The sequence below is a fragment of the Bubalus kerabau genome, chromosome 20 (genome assembly GCF_029407905.1).
Source record: "Bubalus kerabau isolate K-KA32 ecotype Philippines breed swamp buffalo chromosome 20, PCC_UOA_SB_1v2, whole genome shotgun sequence".
NCBI classification, from domain to species: Eukaryota; Metazoa; Chordata; class Mammalia; order Artiodactyla; family Bovidae; genus Bubalus; species Bubalus kerabau.
Window position 1 is genome coordinate 11,359,049 of NC_073643.1, and position 19,372 is coordinate 11,378,420.

The 19,372-nt window shown below is 39.5% G+C and overlaps 1 protein-coding gene across 19 annotated transcripts in view; it reads left to right on the forward strand.

The window, feature by feature from the left end:
• The window catches only part of ARPP21 (cAMP regulated phosphoprotein 21), a 165,353-nt gene that overhangs the window by 66,694 nt on the left and 79,287 nt on the right, over nucleotides 1-19,372 (forward strand). For 10 of the 19 annotated variants that reach the window (XM_055557344.1, XM_055557342.1, XM_055557336.1 and 7 more), the window contains exons 10-13: nucleotides 5,817-5,925; nucleotides 7,765-7,866; nucleotides 14,079-14,116; nucleotides 15,943-16,002. In XM_055557344.1, coding sequence (XP_055413319.1) covers nucleotides 5,817-5,925; nucleotides 7,765-7,866; nucleotides 14,079-14,116; nucleotides 15,943-16,002 — 309 coding nt within the window. The remainder of the gene's footprint in view (nucleotides 1-5,816; nucleotides 5,926-7,764; nucleotides 7,867-14,078; nucleotides 14,117-15,942; nucleotides 16,003-19,372) is intronic. The other 9 variants (XM_055557346.1, XM_055557347.1, XM_055557348.1 and 6 more) reach the window with 5 other exon arrangements.

Here is a 19,372-nt window from a genome sequence, read left to right on the forward strand (position 1 = left end):
AGCCTAGGTGTATAAGTGTGTAAAGACGTTATCTGTATTTTACAGTTTGCAGCAGTTTAGAGGAAGGTTCCAGAGAAGGCAGTACCACCCCACTCCAGTACCCTTGCCTGGAAAATCCCATGGATGGAGGAGCCTGGTAGGCTGCAGTCCATGGGGTTGCTAGGAGTTGGACACGACTGAGCGACTTCACTTTCACTTTTCACTTTCATGCATTGGAGAAGGAAATGGCAACCCACTCCAGTATTCTTGCCTGGAGAATCCCAGAGACAGAGGAGCCTGGTGGGCTGCTGTCTATGGGGTTGCAGAGTCAGACATGACTGAAGCGACTTAGCAGCAGCAGCAGAGGAAGGTTCACTATACATGAACTATTTATAGTATTTACTATAAATACTACATAGGGTATTTTCCTATACGTACGGTAGTTTTGGAGGGAGACAGATTATGGTGACTTGGTTCATTCCATCTGCAGCTTGGCCTCCTGTAGGCAGCAGAAATAGGCCCAGTTTCTGCAGGCTCCCTTCGTTGCTTCTAGATCCACCTTGAGGAGCAACAGTCATGTTAGCACTTGTACCTTGGAGGAAGTTGAAGGCCAGAGCCTGTTTGCAATGAATCTTCTTGGTGTAGTTCCTGTGCCTTATTAATCTTAAGATTTCTGCTACTGGGGAGGCTGTGAGCGTATCACTATGTCTCTAGGAAAAATGGAATTGAGGTACAGAGTAGAAAGAGAAGTTGTAGTTTGTTGGTTGAAGCTGTTTGGTTTCCAGACTTAAATGCTAGAATACTGAATTTGTAAGGTGTAGTCTCATTTAAAAGAGAATCAAAAGGACAGGATGAAAGTGGAAACTATAAAATATGTAATGAAGAATGTAGGACTTTCTTTTATAAATAAGAAATATCAATTGTCAATGTGCTTCCCCAGGTGTCTCAGCAGAATCCACTTGCCAATGCAGGAGATGAAAGAGACATGGGTCCAATCCCTGGGTCAGGAAGTGCCTGGAGGAGGTCATGGCCACCTACTCCAGTATTCTTGCCTGGATAATCCCATGGGCAGAGGAGTCTGGCAGGCTACAGTCCATGGGGTTGCAGAGTCGGACGCAACTGAGCACATAAAGCAATGTCGATGTTGTAACTCAATATTTTCCCATGTGAAGGGAACAGGGCCACTTAGACTTCTCTAATATGTGTGACTATTAAAATATTTTCAACGAATGTGTTACACATAAAGCATTTCATCCTGTTGTGCACAGCCACATTTCTTTGTTAAGATGTATGCATGTTGATGACCATCTTTCCATTATTCAGGGTGAAATTCAAAGATGTCCCTTGATGCTCCTCTGCATTTAGTAGAATTGAATTCTTCATTTGTGTGTATGTTGGGGGAGGAAGCGGGGAGTGATTAAGCTGAACTGTTTGGAAGAAAAGTATATATTTGGTTTCAAGAAACTGGCAGCGGGAATAAACCACTGAAAATACTTCTAGATCAAAAAGATAAAAAACACAATAAAGCACGCTCATCGTTTTTTAAGCTTCAGGTGAGAGAAAAACTAAAATTGGAACCAGTTGAGTAAGACAGTTTGGTAGTCTTATGCAATGGTGTTTCACCCAGCCGTTATTTTTTCATCACTAAGTCGTGTCCGACTCTCTGCGACCCCATGACGGTAGCCCGCCAGGCTCCTCTGTCCATGGGATTCTCCAGGCAAGAACACTGGGGTGGGTTACCATGCCCTCCTCCTCCAGGGCGTCTTGTAGGGATCAAACTCACGTCTCCTGTGCATTGGCAGGCAGATTCTTTACCACCTGAGCCACCAGGGACGTCCCTGTGCTCAGCCATACTGCCTCTCAATTCATGAGCTTTGTCTAATCAGGAACAGTGAGAAGTTGGTTCAGACTTTTGAAAGGATTGACTAGGGGATCCCAAGACAGACTGGAAATGCCACTGCTGTCCTCCACACGTGAGCAATGAGTGCCACAGTAGATACCTGCTATGAATTGTGGGAAGACGCTATTTTTTTTTTTTAATCAAGAAGAAACATTAGATTTGTTTTCTCTGCTTTTTGGTAATGATAAACAGGTAGAAATAACTCATGGACTACAATCTTCCAGGAAAAATAACGTAGGCATGTAGCGGTTGCTTCAGCAGCACATATGCTAAAAAATGCAGGCAAGTATAATGCGTGGCCACGAGATACATAGTAAACTCTAGTTATCGTTCATTTAATAAATACTGTGACCTTTTGCAGCTTTGAGGAGTTTTTCTTAGAGTTACATCCTCATCTTGATCCACTGAAAGTAATTCATCACCATTTTAAATGAAGGTCCATACCATATTACTGCAGTTTCATTCATTTTGTGCTATGATGTTAAATTAGTGGTTAAAAGGATTTTTAAAAGCTTTAATATAACAGTGCATTACTGGTAATTTTTAGTGCAGTCACATGTAATATTTCAGTCATAAACTACAGTTTGCATGAGTTTAAACTGAAAATTACTCCTTACCTCTAGATAAGTCTCTATAAAGTCAACCTGGAAAAATCTTATTATGTTTATTTTATTCCTTTTATGCAAACTTCAAATGGTTACTTTATAATCTTTCAAAACACTTTTGGTAAGTCAAGAAATGATTAGTTATTTGTACTATTAATTTCTAATGTTCAAATACAAATTTTTTTGAAAACAGTTGTGGATGATACCCTTTGCATAATTTATATCAGAGTAACAAATATAGCTCTCAATAATATTTACATTATTGATTCAGACAAGCTCCTTTGACTACCCCTGCTTAAGTGATGGATGTGTTTTTCCTGAATATGTCCTGCTATGAAATAAAAATAAACCAGCACTATGAAGAAATGCAAATGAAGTTTCAAAAATAATGGTTAAATAGCTCTTGTGTAACTGTAATGACACTTTAAACTGAGAAGTTCCCAAACCTCAAAAAGTTAAAATTCCCATTTCCAGCTCTTTTCCTCCAGTGTGAAAACCTTTTCTTTAATGACATCATTAGTTTTGGTCAGCTTGCAGTCAAACATAAATCTGATTTTTAAAGATGTTCCTAATGTTCTGAATTTGAATTTATGTTCCTACTAACCCAACTCTATTCTGTTCTATTTTACAATTTAAACATTTATGAATTTATGACCACATATCTTAGTGATTCTTTGATCTGTCCCTGAGTTACTGTGACTTATATACAGCTGTGCTAAATTTTCATTCATTCATACATTGAGTCATTTATTCACCCAACCAAATGCTTTCCAATGGTTCTAGGCATGGTTCTAGGCATCAAGGATACACTATTTAAAAAAGCAAGATCCCTACCCACATGGAACTTGCAGTCCATCTCTGGTTAGTATGATGAAATCTCACTCTAAATATTTTTCTCCTTAAAAAGCACTTTACATGAGTGCTCAGTCGCTTCAGTCATGTCCAACTCTGCGACCCTCTGGACTTTAGCCCACCGGGCTCCTCTGTCCATGGGATTCTCCAGGCAAGAATACTGGAGTGGGTTGCCATTTCCTTCTCCAAAAGGAGAATTTAGTCTGAAGCAAATTCATCTTATGTTCATGAGTGCCATTTCATTTCTAAATGAACATTTACAGATGATTAGTGTGTTCTTGCCTGGAGAATCCCAGGGACGGGGGAGCCTGGTGGGCTAAAGTCCAGAGGGTCGCAGAGTTGGACATGACTGAAGCGACTGAGCACTCATGTAAAGTGCTTTTTAAGGAGAAAAATATTTAGAGTGAGATTTCATCATACTAACCAGAGATGGACTGCAAGTTCCATGTGGGTAGGGATCTTGCTTTTTTAAATAGTGTATCCTTGGTGCCTAGAACCAAGGGCTGCCGTCTTTGGGGTCGCACAGAGTCGGACATGACTGAAGCGATTTAGCAGCAGCAGCAGCAGCAACAAATATAAGAAATAGATCTGTATGTTTAGCCGTTCTCCAATCATTTCATTGACTGGAGTTTATCAGATGTTCAGAGCTCAGGGCTATTAGGAGAGGATTAATTAGCATTGCTACTATTAGCATTTGTGTTCAAGTTAATATCTTAATTTCCCTTGTTGCATAAAAATATGTATATAACAATATCTGAGTGGTTAAAAATGTTTAAAAAAAAAAAAAACTCCTGGAGAATTGTGCTCATTTACAGTGACCCGTAGCTATTCAGGCTATTATAATATTGTCAGACTTTATAGTGTTATAAGTGATTGAAGGGTCCTGTGACTGGGCTCCACCAAAATATATTTAATTTCTTTACTGTCAATGATCTTTTCATTATAAAGTGCAAATTTACTCTGTCTCCTTAGCGCTGTGATCTTAAAATGTCATATCCGCACATCCAGACTGCTGTATTTTAGTCCCTGTTAATTCTGGTGGATAACATTTACATTAATATTGAAGATGAGATGATGCAGGTTTTCTGTGCTTTATCCTGAGGTGTGAGGCCCTCCAGCCGACTGAGTACAATGTAAGCAGAGAGAGACTGTTCACTTCTCTGTAAGGAAGTAAGCAGGCTGTTTGATGCCTGTAGCTTAGTGGGAAAATATATAAACTGGAGTCAAGAGTCACTTGAGGGATAGTTTCCTTATCTGTAAAAGAGGCAAAAAAATTTTTTTTGTTTCTCCTACATCAAAGTCTTATTGCAAAGACTGAATGAAAGAATGCAGAAATTACATCTGATTCCAGAAGCTATAACTGGTATTATTTCAGTTTTCTGGTTTTGTCTGCTCCCCAGTATTATAATAATTGATGAATGAGTTTTTAAGGAAACAATATTTCTCAACAAGATTTGAATTATACACTTAAACTGCTCCTTTGTTTTTAAAGTGTTTGCTTATTTTGGAGCTATAAGGAAACAATGAGATTCTCTTATTTACTAGCCATTCATATTAAACAACGCAGGCAGTGATTTGGCTTCCTGAACGCATACTGAACCCAGGGGGGCACAGAAAACCCACCTGGCTTCAGAAGTAATACATCAGACCTGAAAGACACCTTTTGAGAGCCATCAATTACAACTGCTTCTATACTAGAAATGGACATTTTAGTCCTCTGTGATTAACCAACGCACAAGCCATTCACCAAGTTCTCTGGTGCGCAGGGACGCTGGTGGGAAATGAACAGGGTACTGGAGCCCTTTCCTGTAATAATACAAGATGATTAAGAGGATCTTTAAAAAATCAATTGACTAATCAATACCATGTAACTGCTTGGAACATTTTCCCCATGCTAATCAGGCATTAAGTTGTTTAAGCTAAACATCTCCAGTTCCCCCCAGTTACTCAACTGATTTACAAGACATGGTCGAGGATGTCAGTCTGGTGGAGCCAGATTCCAGGGCATCTGTCATTAAAGAAAGATGGAAATAATTCATAGACAGCCCTCTCTCCCTGGACATTCAGAAAGCTCTCGAAAGGGAAAATATAATAGGAAGTATTCTCCTAGTTTTAATGTAGTAATCCCAAATTCTAAACATATAGAGAATAAGGGTAGGGACTTAATGAAATTCAGGACTGACAGAGGTCAAAATAACTATAGAAAATAGAAAATACACACTATATATTTGCAGGCTTTTAAAATTTTGTTTTAACTTCTACCATGGTGAACAAACAAAGCAAAGGTATCCTAACAACACATGTGAAGTGACACAGTATTACCTCCCTATATATTGCCAGCAATTCTAGTATCAAAACCATGTGTAAACTTTTTCTTGAATGCCACTGTGGGGGAAAAAAAAAAAAAAAAAAAACACTAAGAAATAACTTTAAACAGGGGAAAAAACTTTTTTTATTGATATGTTTTACTTTGCTGGCAGACCAGAGCAAAGGTTTTGTGAACATTTAAAAGATGAAAAAGGTGAAGAATCCCAGAAGCGGTTTATCTTGAAGCGAGATAACTCTAGTATTGATAAAGAAGACACTCAGGTTGGTTCTCAAGTTTGAGAGTGGCTGACGTTGTCGTTTTGGAAGGTGGGCTGCCTGGTGTTCTTGTCGTTCTTCTGTTGTCCCTGCTCCCCCTCCCAAATCTCCCCTGCCTCTGAAAAGAACCCCCTCCCCCAACCTCCTGCCCCCCACCCCTACCTCCCCCTTTGGCATTCGGTGGGTAGCAAAAGACCACGTCATGGTTGCTTCAGCGCTGGCTCTGTGTTGGGCTGCATGGGTGGTGCTTGGCGCAGGCTCTGCTGCATGCCTGGGGGGGTCGGGGTGCCGCAGGCTCTGAGCTGATGGGAAGAGCTTTGTCAGTCGCATTTCCAGGTGTCTGTGTAACTCTGGCAGTCGTTCCCCTCCCTACAGCTTTATCCTTCCGCTCTGCACACATTGCGCTGGATTGTCAATATGGACCGCTGATCAACTGATGTAGCTGTAAACAACAATCCTTGTTATGGTGAGGCCAGGTGGATTTTGCAAACTCTCCCAAAATAAGTCTTCGCAACAAAGAATCAAGTTTATGTTGTAGTCCCCCACCCCTTCCTGTGTTTTAACTTCCATGTCAGTTGTTTGCTTGTTTTGCACGAACTGTAGCAGAACTTCCTCCTTCCCTGTTTTTTGCTTGTAACAAAACATTACATGGTTCTAGAATAGCTTTATTCACGGGAACTCGACAAGGCTACAGAGACTTTCTCCCTGTGGAGGGGGTGGGTTCCAGGGTGATGAAGAAGAAAACTAAGTAAATGGCAAAAGAAAACACATTTTCAGTGATAAGGAGAACCATAGAAAGTCATACAAATGCCATTACAATTACGCTTCCTGTCTCTGACAATGAAAATAGAGCTTTTATGAAAATGACTTTGCTTTAGAATGCTGAAAGGTAAGACACTCTGCATCACACTCAAGTTATTATTTTAATTACCCACAGTGAGTCACTGTGAGCCAGTATGTGCATCTCTGACACTTTAAAAAAAAAAGCAACAACAAAAAAAAACGGTCCATCATCTGTATCTCATTTCCTCCCACCACCACCACCCCTGAACCACACCATGGCTTGAGTTGACTTTGACACATGTGCCCGTGTCCTGTACTTAAAGGATGTCTGTTGAATGGATGGATGGATGTGGTTAGTGCAGGGCGTTTGGGAGAGGAATGGCAGGGATAAAATGCAAAAGCGATAGAAACACAGGAAGTGACTCCAATAGAAGGCGGAGGAAGAGCAGGCCTCATGCTGGGTTCTTTGAATTGTTAGTTTTCTGGATTTTGACCCTAATCCACAGACAGGCTTTTAGAATTCAGTTCCTCCTTTTATCCCAGCTGCGGTTCACAGAATAAGTCTCTGAGTGAATAAAAACGCAAATTAGGATGCAGAGAAATGGCATCCACATCTTCCTTTCTGCCCCTTCTTGCTCTGTTTCTCTGACCACAAGTTTTCAAAGCCATTTATTCTCGTGGCCACCTTGGCCTCGCCACTTCCTCTTTCTCACCACCATTCCGCCTCCTCCTGGGGCGTCACATCTTTGCTAAGGAGACTGAACCCATCACAGAGCAAACGGGCTGAATGCCTGAGTTACATTCAGAGCTTACCTTCCAGAAACACCGAGCTATTTGCATCCAACAAGGAAACAGCCAGGAGTAGGAGCACCCTGCCATCACAAGGCACACACCCCACACACATCACCCACCACGACTTCCTCGGGGACCGGAGGGAGTAAGACTTGTCAAGCCCCATTTATTTAAGTGAACATTTATTACTCTCAGCTGACAGTTTTTCTTGACTGCAGATTTCCAACGGCTCACCTTGGGTAACCCTCCTGATTTCTCTTTTCTGTTCAGCAAAACAGAATGCATCCATTTAGAGATGACAGACGAAGTAAATCAATTGAAGAGAGAGAAGAGGAATATCAGAGAGTGAGGGAGAGAATATTTGCACATGATGTGAGTAGTTGTTTTCATTGCCTCTTGAGTGCGGTCCCTCCAAGCAGTAAAGCAGCCTCGTTCCCCAGACAGGAAGCTGATAGGAATGAGGGAAGCTGGAGGCAGGGAGCTGCCGAAAGGGCAGCAGACCAGAGGTGCTTCTGGAAGAGGACCTGATTCAGGAAGTGATGGAAAAGGAGCCAGAGGTTTGTGTGTGTTCCCAAATATCGAAGTACTATTTGGGGTCAATAAAATAGACCTTAAATACAGAGAGGTTGCCAGCTTTGCAGAAAGCTCTTCATATTTATATTAGCCAACAGATACCAGGTGGTTTTCTTCTTAAGACCAACATTGTGCAGAAGAAAGAATTCCAAAACGAGAGAAGAGTCAATTGAGCGTACACACACAGAATTTTCTGCATTCTTAGCAAGTATGGACACTTTATTATATCAAAGGTAAATAAAGATACTCATCCCCTCCCCCACCCCATTTTCAGATAAAATTTGTTCCGTGACCCATTTTCAAGGGAATGATCAGAAAACAATTTCTTTTGTTCATATCCCAACAAAGAAAATGTGGTTGGGATTATTTTTTTTTTATTCTTCTGCTCACTGTTAAAATTAAATGTGATTACATTCCATACAAATTAAAAGATGAAAAAAAGCTGAATTTAGATGCAACAGAATGGAAAGGACAAGCTGTTTCCATAGGCTTTCCCTTCTATGGGTGCATTTGGCAGCCTCTGGAAAATGCTGTGGGTTTTTCCCTCTGCAGAGGTATAGCCATGCGCACCTTTGTGTAGATTCTCTGTGGCCGACACCTCTGTCTTTCCTAAGGCAGATGGGCATCTGACCTCCTCTGTGATTTGTTCTCATGATTTGTTCCTTAAAAAGCCATCTAGACACCTAGGCATCCATGCTTAACATGCAAGGGGCCTGCTATCCCCAGAGGTTTTAAGCCCAAGCTAGCCTCCCTGATCTTCCACCTTCTGCTGAATCCCTTAATATGAGCTACAGAGGAAGTGACACTCTGCAGTTCTTTCACACGCGTGTGGGTTTCTGCCATCTGCTCTAGAACCTCTCTGCCTTTCTTAGACACATTAAAATACAATTTTGAATTGAATAGCCTGGTCCAAAGCTTGCAAATTAGGAGAGTGTGAGAGAAGGAGATGAGGTAGCCATTGTTGAATGATGTCCAGGGACAATTCTAGAAGATTCTAGAAAATCCTTTTAATTATGGTCAGAATTCTTGATGGTGCAAAGGACAGCCTGACACATGGTAGACCTTGTCTTGTGTTTGCTGGATACAAGAATGCAGTAATGAGAGGCTCTGTTCTAGTCATAATACTGTAATAAACCTATCTTGGACTGGAGATAGAGTATTCCTGTCTGATGACCTTCAAGATGAGAAATTTTTCTGAAAGACAGTCTATTCTCTTTTTTTCCTCTCTCTTTTATACACACACACATACAACACACACAAACACACATTCTTCCTCTTAGTATAATTCTGGCAAGCCATATAGTTTATGAATGAGTTGTTATATTGTAAAGCAAAGAGTAGTCGCCCACATAATGTACAAACAACATTATGCTTTTCTTCTTTGTCACATTGCCAGACACTCAAGTGCCGGTCGACGGCAACTAGCATCACTGATGCATGCCTGTGATGGGGGTGACATTTGCCCTGCTAGCCTTCAGTTTTGTATTTTCGTGCCCATAGGAGGTCATCGAAGGGAGGAGGGGTCAGCCTGACTCCTAGTCCACAGCGCATTTCCTCACATCCCTGTTTAGGAGATGTAGGAGTAAGGAACCTGGGTTCCAAGCTGAAGATTGGAGGCAAGGGTTCCTGTTTAAAGCCTCTGTGGCCACATGCTGTATTATTATTTTTTTTTTTAACAAGTAAAAGCAGACCTAAATGTGAGATAGCCTAAATGGAAAGCTATTGTCATAGCCCTTTTATTCCATGAAATATTTCTTCAGCCTTCTCTGCAATGCTGTAGCTGCTTCTCCTTGTGGGAGAGGAGGAGTAAACACTTTTGATAGACTCTCTGGTGGCCACCACTTCTGGTTTTACTAATTCAGGTGGGAGACTGACATGTTTCTGAAGCTGATTTTCACTTGATCTCCTAGGGCGGTAGGTTTTTTTAATTGGCTTTCTGTACTCAGAGAGCTTCCCAGGTGGCTCAGTGGTAAAGAATCTGCCTACCAATGTAGGAGATGCCAGAGATGTTGGTTTTATCCCTGGGTTGGGAAGATTCCCTGGAGAAGGGCATTGCAACCCCCTCCAGTATTCTTGCCTGGAGAATCCCATGGACAGAGGAGGCTGGCGGGCTACAGTCCATGGAGTGGCAGAGTCAGACACGACTGAGTGACTGAGCATGACAAAAACAACCCAGAGTGTGCTCGTGAAGGGCTTCAGAGATGACCTAAAATCCTTGATATCACCTGTTAAATATTACGTTCATGAGCATATGTACATTTTTCTAAGGATATGCTCTCTAGTGTTTATCACATTATTCTAAGTTTTCATGACACTTGAACGACCATGAGCCACTGTCCTAGCAGAAAATAAAATGCCAAATGTCTTTCTCCCTTGTCTGATAGCTCTTGTAGACACAATGCAGTCATACCTTCTACTGGTGGTCCCCAAATTTGGCAGCTTAAAAAAAGAAAACAAAAAGCTTCTCATCTCACAGTCTGCAGGGTTCAGGAATGTGGGAGTGGCTTAGCTGAGTGATTCTGTCTCTGGTCTTTCTTGAGGCTTCAGTCGGGCTGTCAGTTTGGGCTGTAGTCATCTGCAGATTTGGTGCAGTGGTCTTCTCCAAGAACCACTCACATATCGCCAGCCCTCAGTTCTCTGCTGGCTATAAGCTAGAGATCTCATAGTGATGGGGAGCTCTCTGTAGGCTGCCAGGTGTCTTCAAACATGGCAACTATCTTTCCCTGGAGCAAGTGACCTGAGCGGGAAAGGAAAAGGGTCCCAAATGGAAGCCCGGTGCTATAAGCTGATCTTGGAAGTGACATATATTCCCTTCTGCTGTATTCTTTTAGACACACAGACCAGCTTTGCTGCACGTGGGTGGTACCACACAAGGCAAGGGTCCCTGGGGGCCACCCTGTATTAACAGGAGATTACCATATTCTCTGTTAAACACAAACTCAAGGGCACAACAGCAATATGAACTTTCTCGAATACATATGGTAACATAAAGACGGGACCCACTAGGGAGCCTTTATCTGTATAATTCCAGATTCCCAAATGATCATAACTACCCAAATTGTTAAGGTACACAAGATAGTAAGTATATTAACTCATTTATAAAACAAATGCAAGGAATCCAGCATAAGGAAATTAAGTTATAGACATATAATTTTTTTAAGCTGGTCTTTAATTTAGCATCCTCATAACTTATAAACAGAGGTAATAAAACCAGCTTCCTTTGCCAGTTATTAAGTCGTAGAGTAGTTCAAACAGGTTCAAATGTCGATATACTTAAGTAGGATTATTTTTTCTACTTGAAGTTACAATAGGCATTTATAGAAAAATACTTCCTGATGTTTATACTTTAGAAAAACCCAAATTTCTTTTAAAATTAGAAGTGTTCTTGAATATTTTACAAATGTATCTTGATGGCTAAGGGATGCACGTATGTGTGTGTGTGTGTGCTTTGTACATCGGTGCACAATCAGAATATGCAGATTTATTTGGGGATTTTCCAAAAAAGGCTTTTCAAATATAGTTTGAGAATTTGGGTATCTTGAAATAAGACCAGTTCATCTGTTATTTGAGAACTGAAATGTTTAATTCAGAGCACACAACAATTTAGTTCTCAAATAATAAGTGTACTTTTGAAGTCAGAAATATTTGAAATATAACTCTTCTTTCCTTTTGGCAAGCATGTCAACTTATTTTATGATTAATCCTATGCAATGTTGCTTCCTTTAGGAAGGTTAAGTAGATAAAGCAATATATTTAAGAAGGACCTGTTTTGCCTAGAGGGTAATTTCTGAAGGATATTTATATGTAAAGAGGGATTCGAGAAAGATTTCATCTTTGGTTTTCTTCATGGGGAGCCGATGACGAGGGTGTGAGGTACCACCTGGCTTGGGGGTAGCATGTGGAAGAGAATTCTATAACCCATTAGGCAAAAACATTTTTCTCCTTTTAAACAAAGCCCTTTATGTATATATCTGAGACTGCATATACCTCACAGCTCTGAATGCTGGGCTTAATTACTGTGATAATTTTATCTTTCTCTGCTATTAAAATTTGTTTATTAATGCTTCTTTTAATACACACACGTGTGTGCACATGCACGCACATACATTTTCATCAGTTACTAAATCATAACCCATAATTGTCTTTGTCTTTACGAAAAGTGTGGTGGATGGATGATGAGATGATTTTTTTTTAGGACCTTTCCACAAAAATCAGGAAGATGCTCTGGAGATGGGTTTTTAGAGAGTATCATCTTTAATTTGCATGTGCCTTAGTTTTTAGTTCGAAGAGTTTGGGCTGCTTCCCTTACCAAATGCTATTAGTTGAACAAGTCCGAAGAGGTCAGCATGTCTTTGATAGCTCCTTCAAAGACGTAGTCAAGTCTCAGTTATTCAGAATCAGCCAGAACATCCTAAATGTAATTGGCCTATTTCCAATCTCAAGAGCTGAAACGTAGCAAGGTATTAAATTCATTGTGGATATCTGGCATAGTATCACTTTGTTCATATACAAAGACTTGGCTTAGACTTGACTCTAATTGGTTGGGAAACCCAACTGAAGGAAGTACAAACAACGGGATATTTAGCTTCCTTTAAAGAGATCCTCCTAGGAATAATGTCAGGGGCACATCATCTGTATTTGTTTTCCTTTATAAAATTAAGTATCAAATTACTTTTCTGAAAAGCCTGTTGCTTAATTGGCTATGGTTGCCTTTTATTAAATAAACTTTTTGCACACTTCATCTTCAGGATGCATGTTAAATGCATAGGGGTTAAAACAGAAGTGATTCTAGAGATGCCCTCATTAAAAAGCTCAGACCACTGAGAAAAGGACATTATGCCCAAATCTAGCCCTTCAGTTTATGGAAGGAAATGATCTCTCTGGTAAAATGTAGCAAGAAACCAGCATCCTGCCAGCCTCTGTGAAAGGTGGTTACATTAATAGCATTTTTAATTCAAAAATTCTATATTGAAAGGTCATTATTATTTCTTTATTTTTATGTTATTTTCTCTTAAAAATGAGCATGCTCAGTCTCTTTGATCCCTTTAGGAGGGGAACTTACTCATCATTTAGAAAATCCACACATACGTTATGTGTTTGTGGTTAAAATCTTAGTGCTTTGAAAACGGTTTTATGTTAGTTCCTAAGCACAGTTTTATTTTATGACTGTTGTACCATTTTTTGTTAAGACTCCTCTTTTTGCTTGTTAAAATTTAATTTGATCCACCTTTCCCCAGCACCTAATGATAACGGAATTTTATCTTCCTTACATTGTGTATTAAACTCAAGATAGCAGAGACATGAATACTAGAGAACAGAAGCTAAAAGGAAAGTGACTGGGTTTTTTGTGTGAAAAACTAAGATGTATTAGATGGGTTTGATATTCTTTCCCAATTAGCTTCGTTTTGTTCTCACTTGCTTTCTGAGCCCCTCCCTCCCTCCTTCCTCTGCTAACTGCCCCCCCCACCCACCCCCTCACCCCCCGGCATTGGTTGAGGACATCTCTTCAGTTTTGAGAGTTCACAGGTCAAGTGTTTGTGTTGTGAGAGTTCATTGGGGCCAGGTCCTAGCTTCAGGATTGTGGTTTCCCAGCACTCCCATCCTCGGGCGGATCGTGCCAGGCCTGCATGCTCTGCCTTCACTCAGACGTGGCCTCTGGTCCAAGGTGGCGGCTGAGTCTCTGCCGCCCGGAGGAACCCACTAGCTCAGGGCCTGTGGCTCGCAGGCGTCTGCCGCACTTTCATTCACAGCACCTCTCTTCTCCTTCCGACCTTGATGCTGACTGGGCTAAATCTCTCTGAAACCTGGAGACACCATATGGAAAGTTGACACTTCTAACTCTAACCTTTTGGTTTTTCTTCTTTTTTTTTTTTTTCTAAAAATGCTGCACCGTTTTCTTAATTTTTTTTCCTCTTGGAGGAAAAAATAGTTTGAAAATCAGGCCAGGATTTGGGCTCCCTCAGCGTATCCTGAACATCTGATCCAATGCCTTTTTTTTGTTTGTTTTTCAGTCAGTTTGCTCCCAGGAAAGCCTCTTTGTGGAAAACAGGTAAAACGAAATTTGCTTTTTCATCTCTTTAAAGGAACAGAGTCTGTCATGTGTGTGTTGTTTATTCATATATATATGCCATATATAAGTGTGTGCTTGAATATATGTATAAATAAATACATATATCTATGCGTGTACACATATATATGCTCACATATATGTTATTTAGCATATCCAGAAGCTATTTAATTTGGGACAAAAGTTCTCTCAGTTATTTCCAAACATAGCTTTCAACAGTTTCCGTATTTAAAGTCTCAACTTCTGGTCCTAACAAAGATATAATTCTTCTACATTCCCCAGGCGTTAAAAAGTATAAATGTTGAGACAGGAACTTGCAGTTTCATTGGCTTATCGAATAGGCTGCTAACATCACTAGTGTATATGGTATTATTGGCCACTTTGCGGTCCCCTTCATTGTATGTAGCTACACAGATAATAATTTGAATAATATTGTTTTATGTTTCTTATTCTAAGTAATCTACTGGTTTTTATAAAAGGCCTAACTTGGAAAACTTATCTAAACCGATCTAGTTTGTAGAGTGTACCTGGCAGGGTATTAGCAGGGGAAGGGATGGTTATGACACGAATGGGTTAAAGCATTTATACAAAGTCTTGTGTATAAGAGCAGAGGTTTTCAAATTTAGCATGTACCTTTTAAAAATAGTTCTAAACGGATACAGATATTAAAATGCTCCATTGATTTAATTGCATATTTTCAAGGGGAATTAAGGAATTCCACATTAGCTGTACTGATCACATTAAAATACATCACAGTGGGCAATTTGGGTTGGAAATATGGTTTCCATTTAAAAAGAGGTGGTTAATTTCATTTCAGGTGTTGGCTTAATAGGCACCCCTATAAAATTGATTAAAACGGAGGCTATTTGATTAAATTCCTGTACTTAGAAAACTTGAACATTAGAGAGGATTGGTTTAAAAAATGCCATCGTTCATATTAGCAGTTAGAAATCTTCAAGTAACTTCCCTCAATTGAACAACCTCTTATAGAAAAAGGGATGCGAGTAGTGAGCAAGTCTTTACAAGACATCTAAAAACATCCTCAAAAATCCATACAGATTTCAAATATTCTGTATTTACAGTAAATTAAGAACTCCTGAGTTTTAACGTCTTAGGTATGATTCTGAGGCCAAAATTCTCTGTCCTTACCCAGAAGATGAAATGAGCATTTAGAATTCCATTTAGTAGGATGCTCGTTCCCTAGTCTTCTGGCCAGGCATTTTCCCTGCTTACTCCCTAATCTTAGTCATTTATTTGTGTTTTGTATAAAAAGACTGCTTGTGCACTTGTGTCCCTAATATTCAAATTGGAGTTTATTCATATAATTGGTCACTAATACTCATTGCATATGTTAAGAAGTCTTGACAGTCCCCAGAAGCAAAAATCTGAGTAAATTCTCTACAAAAATAAATATATTTCTTGGGTAACTGCCTTTGAAAGGTCGTATTTCATTATGCCCCAAAAATAAAGAATAATTTTAATATTATCCAAAGAGAAAAATCACAACTGATACATTCAGTTCCTTAGATATCTCTTATATCTGTGTCAGTTTCTTTGATTCTCCTCTCCTCTCCCATTCCCTCTGTCTTTTCTTCCCTTCTTTCTCCCTTGTCTAGTATCAGTGCCTTAATCCTAGAGTACGGACAAATCAGGCTGCCATTCATTTATGACGGCAAAATTCAAATAAACTGTAGCATATGGGGTTGATCTGCAAGGCAGGTGTGCTGTAGTGGGCTCACATCCATTTGACCTAGGGCATTTAGCACCCTTAGATTTCATATCATAAAAACCATGTTTTTCATTTCCAGTAGGCTCTTGGAAGACAGTAACATATGCAGTGAGACCTATAAGAAAAGACAGCTCTTTCGGTTGGTATGGTTTCCTTTTTTAAAACTGTGTTTTCAGATTATGTGCTGGAATCAATGTTAACTATAAGTGTATTAGTGTAAACTATCTCTGTTCATGAAAGAAAATATGTTTGGTTATTTCTTTGTAAAGCTTGTTTCCAAGCTAGTGTTGAAGCTTTATTGGGGCCTATAAGACACAGGACTGGCAAACCATGGCTTGGTCTACAGTCTTTTAGGGTTCTTCCTCTGATGCTCTGGGTTTTTCTCCAGGGCTGACTTTGGGAATACACCGACTTCACATTCCCAAATCAACTTTGCTAAATTACACTGAATTAATATTTCTCTGGCAGGTTGCTATTGTGTATATGTTCCCAATACTAGAATACAAATCCATGATAATGCTATTTAAGTAGTTGATTTTTAGCCACTACTATCCATCATAATATTTCAAACAACATTTTTTCAAGCACAGATTTTATTTCTAAAGAAAGATATGGGATTGTCACCAATTATAATGAATTATGTAAAATCTAGATCTGTGTGGGGTAAGGGGAATGTGTGTATTTATAATAAATACATATATATAGTTTCATATTATATATATATATATATATATATAAAGTTTTATATGAGGCTAGAGAGTGCCAGAGAACTAAAGGGTCTATAGCCATTCTCTCATCACTTTATTAAATGTATCTCTAGCATCCACTGTAGGGCAGTGGATATACTGTGCTATATATATATGTGTGTGTGTGTGTGTGTGTATTGAATACCTCACACATATATTTAATATGCTAGTGTTTTTATGACTATTAGGATTCATCTCTATTGTAGGAAAGGCAAAACAAACCAAACAATAAAAGTTACTGACCGCTTAGAAGGAAGAAAATACCAAAAAAAAAAAAAAAAAGTAAGTGGATTCTGGGCTTTGAACATATCTTTTTTCTGTAAATCTGAGCTTATGACCCCAACATCAAAAAAGTTCATTTCTTCTCTTTACACTCTGGCAGAAACGAAAAACAGGATCTATTTTTTTTAAGCTTTTACTTTTCTAGGTTGAACAACATTTCTAACACCTTCCTCTTGTATCATTAGACAGTTTATTTTCATACTTGAAGATTAAGAAAATAACCTTGAAATTTTCCCTTGAAAGCCCAGGAAAATACTATGATTCACCAATACTCATACAGTCACACACCATGGCTTGGTTTGTTGAGACCAGTAGAGATACAATTCTTGACCCCTAGAGGCATTTAGTTTTGGGGCTTCCCTTGTGGCTCAGCTGGTAAAGAATCCGCCTGCAATGCGGGAGACCTGGGTTCGATCCCTGGGTTGGGAAGATCCCCTGGAGAAGGGAAGGGCTACCCACTCCAGTATTCTGGCCTGGAGAATTCCATGGACAGTACATGGGGTCACAAAGATAGCCCCAAATCTGGATCCCTAGCCAGAACTACCTTCTACTAAGGTCAACCATCGCAAATATAAAATTACCAAGCACAGACTCAGGAATGTGACTTAGTATAAAGCAATCCACATACTGATAAAAGTAATTCAAAGTCTACATCATACCTAACTTTGTTTAAAAAAAAAAAGCCTGTGGCGGATTCATTTTGATATTTGGCAAAACTAATACAATTATGTAAAGTTTAAAAAATAAAATTAAATTAAAAAAAAAAAGCCATGTTCAGACATGAAAGAAAATTAAAATTGTCAGTTACATTACTCAGCACAGAAGCAGAACTTAGAGTACCTGCTCTCTGACTACTCTGGGGTCAAATTCTATATAGTTACATACAAGAGGGCCAGTGCCTCTTGATGACCAGATAACGCATTATCATCATCTTCCTGATTCCCAGTTAGAAGGGAATCAGGCCTGGGCTTAGGAGTGATGGGAAGGCACTTGTGGATGTAATCCCTATGATCCCACACCCAAGTAGATATGCAGTTCAACTCTGGACCTTACCCTGCCAGTATTAAAGTGAATGATGGATACAGCAGTAAAAAAAGATAATTTCTGGGTATCAGTATCTAGAGACCATAAATTAAATGCATCATTTTAAATCTCATTAAAGCTAACTCTCTAAAGCAAAAGCTTAAATTCCGCTTTTAAAATGAATGTACAGATCTTGACTAGGGTTGAGGATTTGAGCCAGTGGAGTGAAGGTAGGAATTAAGGAAATCTTAGGTTGCCTTATTGGCCAGGGAATGAAATGAGTCTTAGAAGAGCTACCCAGTGTTTTTGAAACATGCCAAAATGCTCTGAGGAACGGTGGCCGACACCTCCTCTGCAGAGAAAGGCTCCGCCACACTGGCATTTAAAGGAAGTCTGAATTCCTCCTCCCATGGAGGTGAAGAGTTGATGTGGAGAGGATAATTGAAGCAGAATTGGTGATGATCACCCCCGTATGGAGAGTTGCCTTCTGACACATATTGAATGCTAAGGACCACCCCAAATCTCTTCCTGTAATAAATATTCCATATTAGCAACAAGTGAGATTATTGTCACATCCGTGGTACATTCACTGTTGCTAAGTAATACCTTAGTTGGGCTTTGTCAAGGGTGGGTCAAATTAATCAGAATTATATGAGCAAAGATTGAAGCTGAATTTAGAGATTGAAAGGGAAATAATCAGATTTTCTCGACTCAGGCTCCTCTGGGCTGCTTGAATTTCATAGGTGTTTAGGAACTAAAGTTATCTGGCCCTTGGTGAGTGTCTGATACGTCCTGCTCATAAGATAGTCTTCTTAAACAGTCCTTGTTTCTAAAACTAGCCCATCCCCAAGGTACTGAACACAGAGAGGATGTTTGTAAGAAAACATTGAGAGAAGAGAGCAGGGCGCTGAGTGCTTTTTGTTTTGTGAGTTTTCTGTTGCATTTCCTCCCTTCACTGTGCAAAATCCTATGACAAACTAGCTGTTTCATTTTTATTATCTCTTGAATTCTTTGACCTTCTTAAGTGTTCACAAAATGAAAGAAAAAGTTAAAGCAAAATCTGCAATTTTCTGTATGCCTTCTGTACAATGTGGCGGGTGAGTGTTTCAGTCAGATCTGTGTACTTGTAGCATCTCAACAGTCCATGATTGTCTTTAGAAGAATATTAATAAAGCTACTGTTCACATCTTAGAGGTTTGGATGAAGATTTATGTCACATCACACAGTGATACGAAATTAGGGGTTATATGTATTGCCTATGGTTTTTGTCTTCTTTATTTATAGTCCATGAGAATCTTAGAATATTTTGATGATCCATAATTTCCAACTGCAGAAAAGGCTTTGCAAACGGTAACCAAGTTATTCTTTCAGCAATTGGAAACCAATGAAAATGCAAATTTCATCAACTTCCTCTGTAAAATACATGCAGTTTTGCACACTGCTTAGAAAGGCTCTCAA